Below are 11,960 nucleotides of genomic sequence, written 5' to 3'. Positions count from 1 at the left end.
TTGAATCGAAAACCTATGAATCGTGAATCGAATCGATTCGCATTTACCTAGCCTTATCGCCAAATGACTACAGCCCCATTGACTCCCTCTGCCAATGCATTGATTAAATTAACAGTTAGATGTGCCAGAACTTTCTTCAGTTAAACAAGATTTGGAAACAAAGATGAATTTCTCAAGGTGAATGCATACCTTGACTCTAGGGATCTAACAACTAAAATTCAAGTCAGGAATCTTGGTGTGATTCTGGAGACAGACCTTAGTTTCAGTAGTCATGTCAAAGCAGTAACTAAATCAGCATACTATAATCTCAAAAACATTGCAAGAATTAGATGTTTTGTTTCCAGTCAAGACTTGTTCATGCCTTTATCACCAGCAGGGTGGACTATTGTAATGGTCTCCTCACCGGCTTTCCCAAGAAGACCATTAGACAGCTGCAGCTCATCCAGAACGCTGCTGCCAGAATTCTGACTAGAACCAGAAAATCTGAGCATATCACACCAGTCCTCAGGTCCTTACACTGGCTTCCAGTTATATTTAGGATTGATTTTAAAGTACTTTTACTCGTTTATAAATCACTCAATGGCCTAGGACCTAAATAAATAGCAGATATGTTCACTGAATATAAACCTAACAGACCACTCAGATCATTAGGATCGAGTCAGTTCGAAATACCAAGGGTTCACACAAAACAAAGGGAGTCTGCTTTTAGTTATTATGCCGCCCGCAGTTGGAATTAGCTTTCAGAAGAGATCAGATGTGCTAAAACATTAGTCACATTTAAATGCAGACTCAAAACTCACCTGTTTAGCTGTGCATTTATTGAATGAGCACTGTGCAATGTCCGAACTGATTGCACTATATTTTATGTATAATCAGTTTCTATTCTTAACTGTTTTAAATTCATTTTAAACCTCTTAAAAACATTTTAAAATCATTTTCAAAGTTTTTAAATTCCTTGTTTTATTGTTATGATTATTTTTTTATTATTTTCTTTTCTTTTACGTAAAGCACTTTGAATTACAATTGTGTATGAAATGTGCTATATAAATAAACTTGCCTTGCCTTGATGCCTCAGACTTTTGGACCCCACTATACTGTATGTCATGATTCAATACGTTGTGATGAACCATGATATAATAATCTGAAATGTCACTTTTGTCCTTGACATGATTATTGGATGTCAGAAGTAGGTTTGTTTTATTAGGTATGAAACCAATTTTTTTTTTCTGACATTTACATTACATTTCCAGTCGATTGTTATGACTGGATAAGCATGGTTTTAAGTGGTTTTTATTCAGCCCAACTCGCTAAATAACCATTCAGACCAATTTGCGAACCAATTTGACTCTTATAATAAAATGACTCATGATTTACTGAATTTAAACTTAATTTACTAAATGATTCAATAATTTACTCATAAATCATTATGACTTGTGAGCAAATATTAGAGCAAAGCACAACTACATAGAAAAATATACATTACTTTTCCACAGTTCTGGGGTCAGAAATGTATTTTTTTAAACAAGGATGCATTAAATTAATTTACTTTTTACATTGTTACAAACAAATTCATATAAATTTCATACAAAAACAAAATCATATAAATGCAGTTCTTTTTCCTAAAATGGTATTAAGCAGCACAACTGTTTTCAACATTAATAATAATAAGAAATATTATTTGAGCAACAAATTACCATATCATTAGAATAATTTATAAAGGATCAAGTGACACTGAAGTCTGGAGTAATAGCTGTTAAAAATTCAGCTTTGCTATTACAAGAATAAATTACATTTTAAAATATATTATAATAGAAAATAGTTGTTTTAAATTGAAATAATAGTTCACAATATTACAGTTTTTACTTTATCTAATAAATGCAGCCTTGGTGAGTGTAAAAAAAAACGAGTTCTTCTATCCTGTAAGATTTTCCTTCAAAATGCAAAGCTATGATTCTGTAAGGTTAAAAAATATAATTTGTGTTCATGTACTGCCTGAGATGTGATGGAACATACCTTGTGGGGTTGGGTGTAGAGCAGATGGGCATCCTCGGGGACTGGAGCAGTGAAGGGATGGTGGGCAGACTCAAGCATCTCTGGATCGTCCTCTTTGGGTAAGAAGAGGGGAAAGTCCACCACCCACAAGAAGTGAAAGACAGATGGGTCACGAACTGGCACGCCATAGCACTCAAGCAGTTCCACGCACTGCAGTCTCAGCTTCCCCAACAGAAGGCGCTAAAACATGAAACATTCTATTAGCGAAAAATAAAGCACTACAAGAAATCATTAGGACAGAAAGAGTAAATGGTTTCGGACTCAAACCTGCAACACCCACAATGGCTTAAATTAACCTCTATCTTTTGAAGAGAGTTTTATGTGATTTTGTCATTTTTTTAAATATATTTTTATATAACTTAAATTTAGTTTCTAATTTCAGTTTATTTTAGTGCTTCAACTTCTACTCATTTCAGTTAATTGCCAAGGCAACATTTCTAATTTGTATTTGTTTTTTTTATCTATAAATCACCTATATCTATTGTTTTCCATCTATATTTATGTTTCAGTTTTATTTCAATTACCAAAAATGATTTTTAACAGTTTTACTTAATGACAACAGTTTTTTTGGGTAACACTTCCAGGGGTGTGTCTACGTGGTGGCCAGGGGTGGCACCGGCCCCCCCTGAAATTTGGCTGGCCACCCCAGGTGTCCCCCCTACCAGATGTCTTGCCATAGGCTTGTTTTTAGTAAATTTCTAATTTTAGGCGGTTTCTATAGTGTGATCTTAATGACAATGTCGAGAGCGCATAATGTTACGCGATCCATGTGCGCGAGGACGAATCTCTCCACTCCCAAGCAGATTTCCTTCACTCACACAAAACTGGACGTGTGCTTTTAACATACATCGTTCCGCAAACACAAGGACATTCAGGAAACAGGACACACATTCACAATGTCCTGTTTCAGGACATTCAGGATTTCCTTAGAAAAGACACATTCTGAGAATCTAGATCACTGGAGAATAACTTCTAACCTCGGATTAGTCATTTTAAAAATTAGAAAAATCTGAACTACAACTCTGATTTTAGTTAATTCATGGAACAGCTAAAAATGAGACCACAAGAGGCTTTTACAATGCATGTATTTGAGGGCAGGGACATGCAAATGAATTCCTAAGTCTCTAAAACTATATTTGAGGAGAAAGATCTCCCCCAGCTCTCATTTCTCCCAGTTTCTGCACTAGCAACATCCCCATTCATCCCACAACCTCAGCTCACAAAGCTCGCCAGTTATCCCCAGCCATCTCCCACATCTCTGCTTTGTGACTAAACAGCCGTCTTACTTTGTGCCAAGCTCACCATCTGCACCAGCTCCGAGCGAGAGCCGAAGCACGGAAAAGATGAATATTCTTTTAAAAGTGATTAGATCATGTCAGCATTTTTCTGAAGACATATTTTCCAAAAACCCTTAGTTATCAATCACTGTAGGGCATAAAAACTGATGGGAAGGTACTTGAGGACATTAAATAGGGATGCTGGGCATTGAATTATCTTCTCCAACCCAAAATGGCTTCATGTACTTGTGGTCTAACTGTAGTTTTATGTAGACATTTGCTCACTGAGCTCTCATGATGTGTTTATGAGATTGAATCAGCATGAGTATATGAATCTGTGTGGATGCGGAACAAAATGCAGGCGGATATGCACCACGTTCTCCAAGGGTCCGGCTGTGATGAAGATCAGGTCTCCAGCATTGGCGTGGGCCATCTGGAGCAGCTGCTGTTTGGCCGTGTCCGAAAGCAGCCGGCTGAGAGGGGATTTCAGTGAACCATCTGCCCTTACTGGAGCCACACTCACCTCCTGTACGACACACGGTGCAAACACAGCAATGATCATCCATTTCCTCCACCGGCCCAAATTCAATTTCTATTGACAGCATAGGGCACAAACTCTTGATCAATCATCAGTCTCGAGAACACTGCGGGCTGGTTTCCCAGACACAAACGAAGCCAAGACCTGGACTAAAACGGATAGCAATGGAGAATCACCTTTGACGGTGCCAAAAACACTAGCTCAAAGTTCACTTTCCATTTATAAATGCAGACAGAAGACAATATAGAGTGTTTGGTAGGGCTGGGTATCGTTCAAAAATTTCCGATATCGATACCGATACCTTGACTTCGATACCGGTTCCTGAATTATATTTTTTTTCGATACCACTTTTATGAAATCAATTTTAACAAGATTACATTATCTAAAAAAAAAAACTTTGGTTTTATTTTTCAGCTTGTTGATGCTTATACAAACTCAAAGACTCATCTCCTGGGCCACTGCACAAAAGGAACAAAATGTAACCAACACAATAAATCAGTGCAAATAGTTTTAATAAAGCTCAAATAGTCTTCAGTTTACACATCTGTTAGGCTACATTTACACGAGTGTGTGTTCGTTTTAAAACGCATAGCTCAGACAGAATCATGATTTCTATTTATTTTCCACTGATTTACTGATGAGCATTAGCAGCTTCCAGCGCTGTCTGCCTGTGTTCTTTCTTCCATGATCGCTGCTCTGACTCAAGAGTCAGAGGTAATAACATATTTAATTTCAGCAACATTACATGGCCAAAACACACATTAGACGGCAATTGGAAGTTATTACAAACACTCGATGGTGGTTTAAAGTGAGTTTTGAGTAAAAGCGGAATATAAATCTTATTTATTGTCTTATGTAGCATGATGCTACAGTTTGCATGAATGGTCACATAACACGTGCTTTCGGTCATGTAACGTTAGTATGAACAGATATCTGCATATGATTGGAACTCCATGCAGCTCCCGTCATTTTCATTTTAAAACATAAACGCACCAGTGTAAATGTAGCCTTACATCTAAGGGGGCTGCCTGGGACACATTCACATTACAGCCTCATGTGTGCACCACATCTCTGAGTGTAACTGGTGTAAACTAGTAGGTGTGTTCGACTTGACGTGGACTGACTGTGCAGACCGATCGGTGTATTACAGTACCACGAGCTATTGAGAGCAGACTGCTCCGTACGCTTTCGAATCGCTCTCGCGGATGTCAAACACTGATCGATCTGCGCCGCACCTCTTCTAGTCGAACACACCGGCTAGTGCAGCAGGCTTATTGGCTCAATGACGCTGATGAGATTAACCCCTTGGGTAATGAAATTTGGTACCGAACGACGAGACGTTTTTCGATACTCGATGTTATCGATGCATTTCGGTCGGTGCCTAAAAAGTATCGAACTCGATACCCAGCCCTAGTGTTTGGAGTGGGAAAACTAAGCAGAACAGTCAGCTATCAGAAGTGTTGAAGAACATTTGTATTTTTTTAGATTTATTTTTGGCATTTTTAATTTTATTGGAAATAGTGGTTAAACGGATCGTAGTTGATCCGTGATCCGTACGGACAACAATTCTGGCTGCTATGGGCTCAGTGCTAAAATCTTTTCTACAGATAACCAAATTACAAGCAATTAGTGGTTAAACCGATCGTAGTTGATCCGTGATCCGTATGGACCAAGCCCCACGGTTCGGCACGCATGTGATCCGCGGATTAATTGCAAAATTTAACCATAATAGAGTATAAGTTTATAATTTGTTCGTATTTACACAAGCAACCGAATTTTAAACAATTCCAGAGAGAAAAGGCGAAAGGGAACTCGATTCGTTACTCTCGCGCTGTTCTCTCAGCCGCACACACATGAAGCGCGCACACGCATTTCAGACGGCACGCAAACACCGAACTGAATCCTCTTCTGAATCCTCTGAACAGACACATACACATAAAATTATGACAAAATACCCATCTCGACAATCATTCAGGTAAACGCAGTCAGTTATGTCTCAAGTGAATGAAAACAGCTGAGAAAGAAATTGGATGTGATGTGTATCATTATATCGGATCCGTGCATCAGGTCTTAAAGGGACAGTGGCCTATAAATACTGCTGCTGTCATTAATGATCATCAAACAACAAAACAGCTGTGATAAAAATCTATATTTAATTTATACAGTGAACACTCTGCAGTGTTATTTTCCCTAATTATTACATTTCTGTATTTGAATACTACCAACCTTTTTATTTGTAACATATTCTGTTGTATTTATCTATGCTTGTAATTTGTGTATTTGTTCTTATTTTTACTGGCTGTTCTCTTGTCTCTTTAATCATGTTTAAACTTTCTTAGTTAATCTAGTAGTATTTGCTGTGGTATCAAAGAAGTACTTCGCTTTAAGTAATAAATGGAAAGCAAGTTAAATTTAAATATTTTTCTTTTCTTGCTGATCCGAAAAATGATCCGATCCGTGGGTCAAAAACCGTAATGTGATCCGAACCGTGAGATTTGTGATCCGTTGAACCACTAATTGAGGAACATTAAAAAATTATGTTCTTGACATTAACAAGAAACCATTATTAAAACAACGTTGCCCTTTTGACTGGACTGATTTAGTTTTTCAGTAAAAAAAAAAAAGTGAACAAAATATACCTTTTAGAATGTTAAATCAAATAAACACTTTATGGTTAGTGTTAAAGGTGCAGTGTGTAAATTTTAGCGGCATCTAGCGGTGAGGTTGCGAATTGCAACCAACGGCTCAGTCCCCCGCTCACCCCTCCCTTTAGAGAAGCTACGGTGGCCGATACAGGACTAAGATGTCGTCGGTAAAGACAGCAGAGAGCAATGAGATTTCTTTACAAAGGTAAATTAAGGAATTATATTTACTTCCTTATTTAATAAATCGATGTTATTGCGAATATTAATGTACTTGTTCATCATTGTGTCAGTGTTTTATTCGCATGAACAACAAAGTGACGAAACGCGCTGTGTACAGCAGTTTGTCCGTTTAGGGCTACTGTAGAAACATGGTGGCGACTTCCATGTAAGGGGACCCCCGGTGTATGTAGATAGAAATTGCTCAATCTAAGGTAATAAAAACATAACGGTTAATTAAGTAAGGTCTTTATACACATCTGAAAACATAGTTATGTATATTATATTGCATTTCTGTCAATAGATCGATGTAAATATTACACATTGCACCTTTAACTTATCAGTTCTTTTGTCTTTGGGTCGTTATATTTCTCACAGATTTCTGCTCGTTCTAAATCAGATACAGATAAAGTAATACAGTAAAGATTACATTAATATGAATGCATTAGTGAGACAGCGATTGCGTGTGTGAATTAATTCTACCTGGCACTGCTGGCAGCATCTCTCTACTAGTAGTGAAGCTGTGGAATTTACTAGTTATTAAGAAATTTATGCTTGAACTTTTCAGTTTCTAAGCTATTTTATTGAAAAATCACAGAACAGTGTTGACAATACATTTCCGCGCTGAATGATTCTGTGCGCGTGATGTACGCGCTACTGTCTATAGCCTATGTGTTTGCGTTACAGTGCAGCAGCGCATTAGATTAGAACGACGATTAACTTACCTGTACAATAAGCTGTTTAAAACGTGCATTCTCTCGTTCAATTTCGAGCATCCAGTAATATAATAAAATGCGCTTTCAGAGTATGCATTTATTTGTAATTTGAACTGTTTGGAAACGGAGCGTAAATGTGGAATTCCTTCAAAGATTTCTAATCTGTTGCGCCCTCTATAGGACCAGCGACTAGTCGACGTCAAGCTGAAAGCGTCATGGCAGAGCACTGAAGTCGACTAGTCGATTAGTCGGTGCAACCCCTAGTATGTAGATATAAATTGCTCAATCTAAGGTAATAAAAACATAACGGTTCATTAAGTAAGGTCTTTATACACCTCTGAAAACAAAGTTATGTATATTATATTGCATTTCTGTCAATAGATCGATGTAAATATTACACATTGCACCTTTAAGGTAAATAATGCTTAAAAAAAATGTGGTAACATTTCATTGACATTGATTGATTTTTCTGTTAAGTACTACTGGCAAAACTACACTGATTTACATTTCACAAGCCAAAAAGTACAAATAACACTGTAAGCTGTAAGCTATGTTTGATTCACTAAAAAGAACCAGCTAATTAGGGTCATTCATTATGAGGTTTGACTACACTGGTCATGCTGTATGTTTTTTTTTTTGATTCACCAAAAACAAACAACTCATAAGAATCAGTTGTTCAGGAGTCGGACTACACTGATTGTGCTATATGTTTTTTATACACGACAAAGAAATGACTCGTAAGAGTTATTTGTTTGGGAATCAGCTGGACTACACTGGTCGTGTTTTATGGTTCTAATTGATCAAAAATAAAGACTTAAAAATATTTTTTTCTGGAATCAGTTGGGCCACACTGGTTATGGTAGATGGTTAACAAATGACTTAAAAGAACCATTCATTTTGGGAATTGAACTACACTGGCCATGCAATAAGTTTCAAAAATTAAAACTGTGTCATCATTTTCTCACCTTCATGTTGTTCCAAACCTGTATGACTTACTATATTCAGTAAAACACAAAGGAAGGTATTTTGATTTTCTGTTTTTTTTGTCCATACAAGGAAAGTCAGTGGGGTCCAAACACTAATATATAATAGATATAATAAACAACCCTTTGACTTTCAGTGTATGAACAATAAAAGTTGGGAATTTTTCTAAATATCTTCCTTTATGTTCTACACCAGAAAGTAAGTCATACAAGTTTTTGTATGATTGACATGAGGGTGAGAAAATTACAACAATTTTAATTTTTGGGTAAATTGTCCCAATATTTATGGATAGTTCCCTCATAATGAGCAATAGTAATACAGAGATTTGTGCCTTAGCAGCACCACTAACAAGAGCAGAATAAGACAAGATGCAAATTAGTATTCGTTTTTATCTCAGGACCAAGCATCTGACATGAATTAACGTGAAAAATGGATCAAACCATTTTATATGACATGAATCATTACAAGCTATAAATTAGAAATGTACTACATATGTGACCCTGGACCACAAAACTAGTCATAAGTAGCACGGGTATATTTGTAGCAACAGCCAATAATACATTGTATGGGTCAAAATTATCGATTTTTCTTTTATGCCAAAAGTCATTAGGATATTAAGTAAAGATCATGTTCCATGAAGATATTTTATATATTCCTTCCGTTTTTGCACCCTCAGATTCCAGATTTTCAAATAGTTGTATCTCGGCCAAATATTGTCCTATCCTAACAAACCACACATTAATGGAAATATTATTTATTCAGCTTTCAGATGATCTATAAATCTCAATTTCAAAAAATTGACCCTTATGACTGGTTTTGTGGTCCATGGTCACATATGGTGTGGAGAAAAAACACATATAACATTCCCTTTATAAGATTCCATGGAGGGCCTACAACACAAATAGGGAGCTGTGCCCCTTTAGTGAGGTCGATCTTGCCTCAGGGTAAGTATGCTGTGTGTTACATTTGACTTTTACCACCAAATCATCCTGACTTACTGATTACTTTTCAGATAAATATTTCAGAAGTCTTCCAGTGATGTGCACACACTGAATGCGGGTGGCGTTCCATCAGCAAACAGAGGAGAAAGGAACACAACTCACCTGACCATACTGTGTCTTGGCTGTTTGTTTCAGGAACTCCAAGTCTTTGCACTTCAGGTGATTCTGTGGAAGAAACGCCACAGACAGTTACCTTCAACTGCTTCAGAGTTAGCATAAGGGGGAGGAGATACATGAATGGGTGAGATTGTAATGCTCAACACATGCAGTTACTTTTTATTAAAAGTGACTAAATAGAATAAAGACCACATGAATTATATCAATGCTTATGCTGCTCATTGATTTCCCGTATAATTCAAGTTAAAAGGAGCACATTTCTGGTTTGGTGCCTTCTCGAAGGACAAGAATATGAATTGTAAGGAATATAAAAAGAATTTTAATCCTCTAATCAATAATATTTTTTTAGCGATTCATTTCGTTATTTTGAGGTGCAAATGAAATTCATTTAATACTGAATTTACTAATATGGCAAATTATTTTGTTGATTGATACATTCATTCAGATCATAATAATTATTCTAGATCATATATTATTACTAGGCTACATTTTGTGTCGTCAGTTTTAAATCACTAAAAAGAACTGACTGAAAAGATTCATTCATTTGGAAATCTGACTACTACACTGTTGGGACATTAGAATCTACAGATTCTGTCCTTACCGTTCCTTCTGGGATGCAGATGGCCTGAATGCAGCCGCCTGGTTTAAGAAGTGCATCTTTGATGAACTCAATTTGTGTTGTCTGGAATGCTGTGGTGACATCCACAAGCTGAAAAGAAAAAAACCCTTCAGAAAACACATCAGGAAACAAAGGGAATATAAACTTATTAACAAGACAATTTGCATATAGTTAGTTATTAATGTGTCTTATGGAACATACATAAATATATAAAAAAAAATGTAAACTAAAATAAAAAGTCATTCAAATAAATACATACACTACCATTCAAAGGTTTGAAGTAGAAAAAGGCTCTTATGCGCACAAGGCGTTATTTACTTGACCAAAAATACAGTAAAAACAGCAATATTGTGAAATATTATTACAATTTTAAATAACTATTTCTATTTTCATATATTTTAAAATGTAATTTATTCCTGTGACATCAAATCTGAATTTTCAGCAGTCATTACTCCAGTCTTCAGTGTCACATGATCCTTAAGAAATCATTCTAATAGGCTGATTTGGTGCTCAAGACACTTTTTATTATTAGCAATGCTAAAAAAAAGTTGTGCTGCTTAATATTTTTTTATTTTTTTTAAACCTGTAATACTTTTTTCAGGATTCTTTGATGAATAGAAAATTCAAAAGAACAGCATGTATTTGAAATATACAATTTTCTGTGACATTATACATGTTTTTACTGTCAATTCTATAAGAATTTAATTTATCGATATAATTTAATAAATAATTATGAATTTCTTTAAAAACAAAATCGTACTGACCCCAAACTTTTGAATAGTTGTGTATTTAACATTTATCTATTACTTATCTAAATGCCAAAACATCCCAGATTCAGCAAAAGGCTCTGTAATTCTATGAGCAGAACGGAATGCATTCAGGACGCACAACGGTGTGAGAAAACGTATGACAAGAGATTCCTTTTTAATTGTTGAGCACCGCATGAAAATTTGTGATGTGTGGGGAAACAGGATGCCAGCACAGCGTGACGCCAAGGACGTCCAGCATGCAAACAACCTCATTGATGTCTTACGTCCAATCTAGGATGATGTGTACAAAGAAAGAACGTGCGGTCACCTTCATCCCAAATCTAGTGTCTGGTTTGTCAACTCCGTAGTCTCTCATGGCTTCCTCATAAGTCATGGAGGGAAAAGGAACATTAATCGGTCCTTTGTCCTCTGGCCAGGAGTAATGGATCAAGCCTTCAATCAAACTCATGACTCCCGCCTGGTCTACAAAGGATATTTCGATATCCACCTAGGAGATGTGTCAACAAAACGAGAGAAATGAGGGAAAATGCTTTGTCAACGAAAATTATGACTAAATATCGTCGTCAACGAACCTGTTTCACGTGACGAAAACGAGACGAGACGCAACGTAAATGCTGGTCATGTGACGATGACTATAATTAAATGTATAATGCAATATTGTTGATGAATAAAAACGAGACTAAATGTGGTTTACAAAATAAAAACTATGCTAAAATGTCTCTTCATTTTCGTTGACCAAAACGAGACGAAACAAAATGTTATAACGTTATTTCGTCTCGTTTAGTCGCGTTATTATTATTATTTTGCAGTATTTCTGTTTCCTGTGCCTCACTTCAGGGGCTGCACCAGGTCGCACTGCGCAGACGCAGGCGACGTCACTTCCTCAAGCTCCACTCGCGGGCCGCGGCATTATTTAGAACAGTGTTTCCCAACCGGGGTGTCGACAGCAGGGGTGCCGTGTAAAAAATCATTTTTTTATATTTTTAAATTGCTAAAATGTTCAAAAAAGCAGCTATTATATAATA

General features: G+C 36.5%; 1 protein-coding gene across 1 annotated transcript in view; it reads right to left on the bottom strand.

Moving 5' to 3' along the window:
* Nucleotides 1-11,960, bottom strand: part of LOC107658301 (aspartate--tRNA ligase, mitochondrial-like) — a gene marked incomplete at its 5' end in the record, with an annotated part of 20,603 nt that overhangs the window by 4,040 nt on the left and 4,603 nt on the right. Inside the window, 5 exons of the mRNA XM_016446834.1 lie at nucleotides 2,014-2,232; nucleotides 3,703-3,855; nucleotides 9,532-9,594; nucleotides 10,148-10,255; nucleotides 11,243-11,422. Coding sequence (XP_016302320.1) covers nucleotides 2,014-2,232; nucleotides 3,703-3,855; nucleotides 9,532-9,594; nucleotides 10,148-10,255; nucleotides 11,243-11,422 — 723 coding nt within the window. The remainder of the gene's footprint in view (nucleotides 1-2,013; nucleotides 2,233-3,702; nucleotides 3,856-9,531; nucleotides 9,595-10,147; nucleotides 10,256-11,242; nucleotides 11,423-11,960) is intronic.

This window comes from Sinocyclocheilus anshuiensis, unplaced genomic scaffold, assembly GCF_001515605.1.
Source record: "Sinocyclocheilus anshuiensis isolate Anshui unplaced genomic scaffold, SAMN03320099.WGS_v1.1 scaffold375, whole genome shotgun sequence".
Classification (NCBI taxonomy): Eukaryota; Metazoa; Chordata; class Actinopteri; order Cypriniformes; family Cyprinidae; genus Sinocyclocheilus; species Sinocyclocheilus anshuiensis.
Note: the sequence above shows the minus strand (reverse complement) of the source record. Positions and strands in the feature narration are given on the sequence as shown.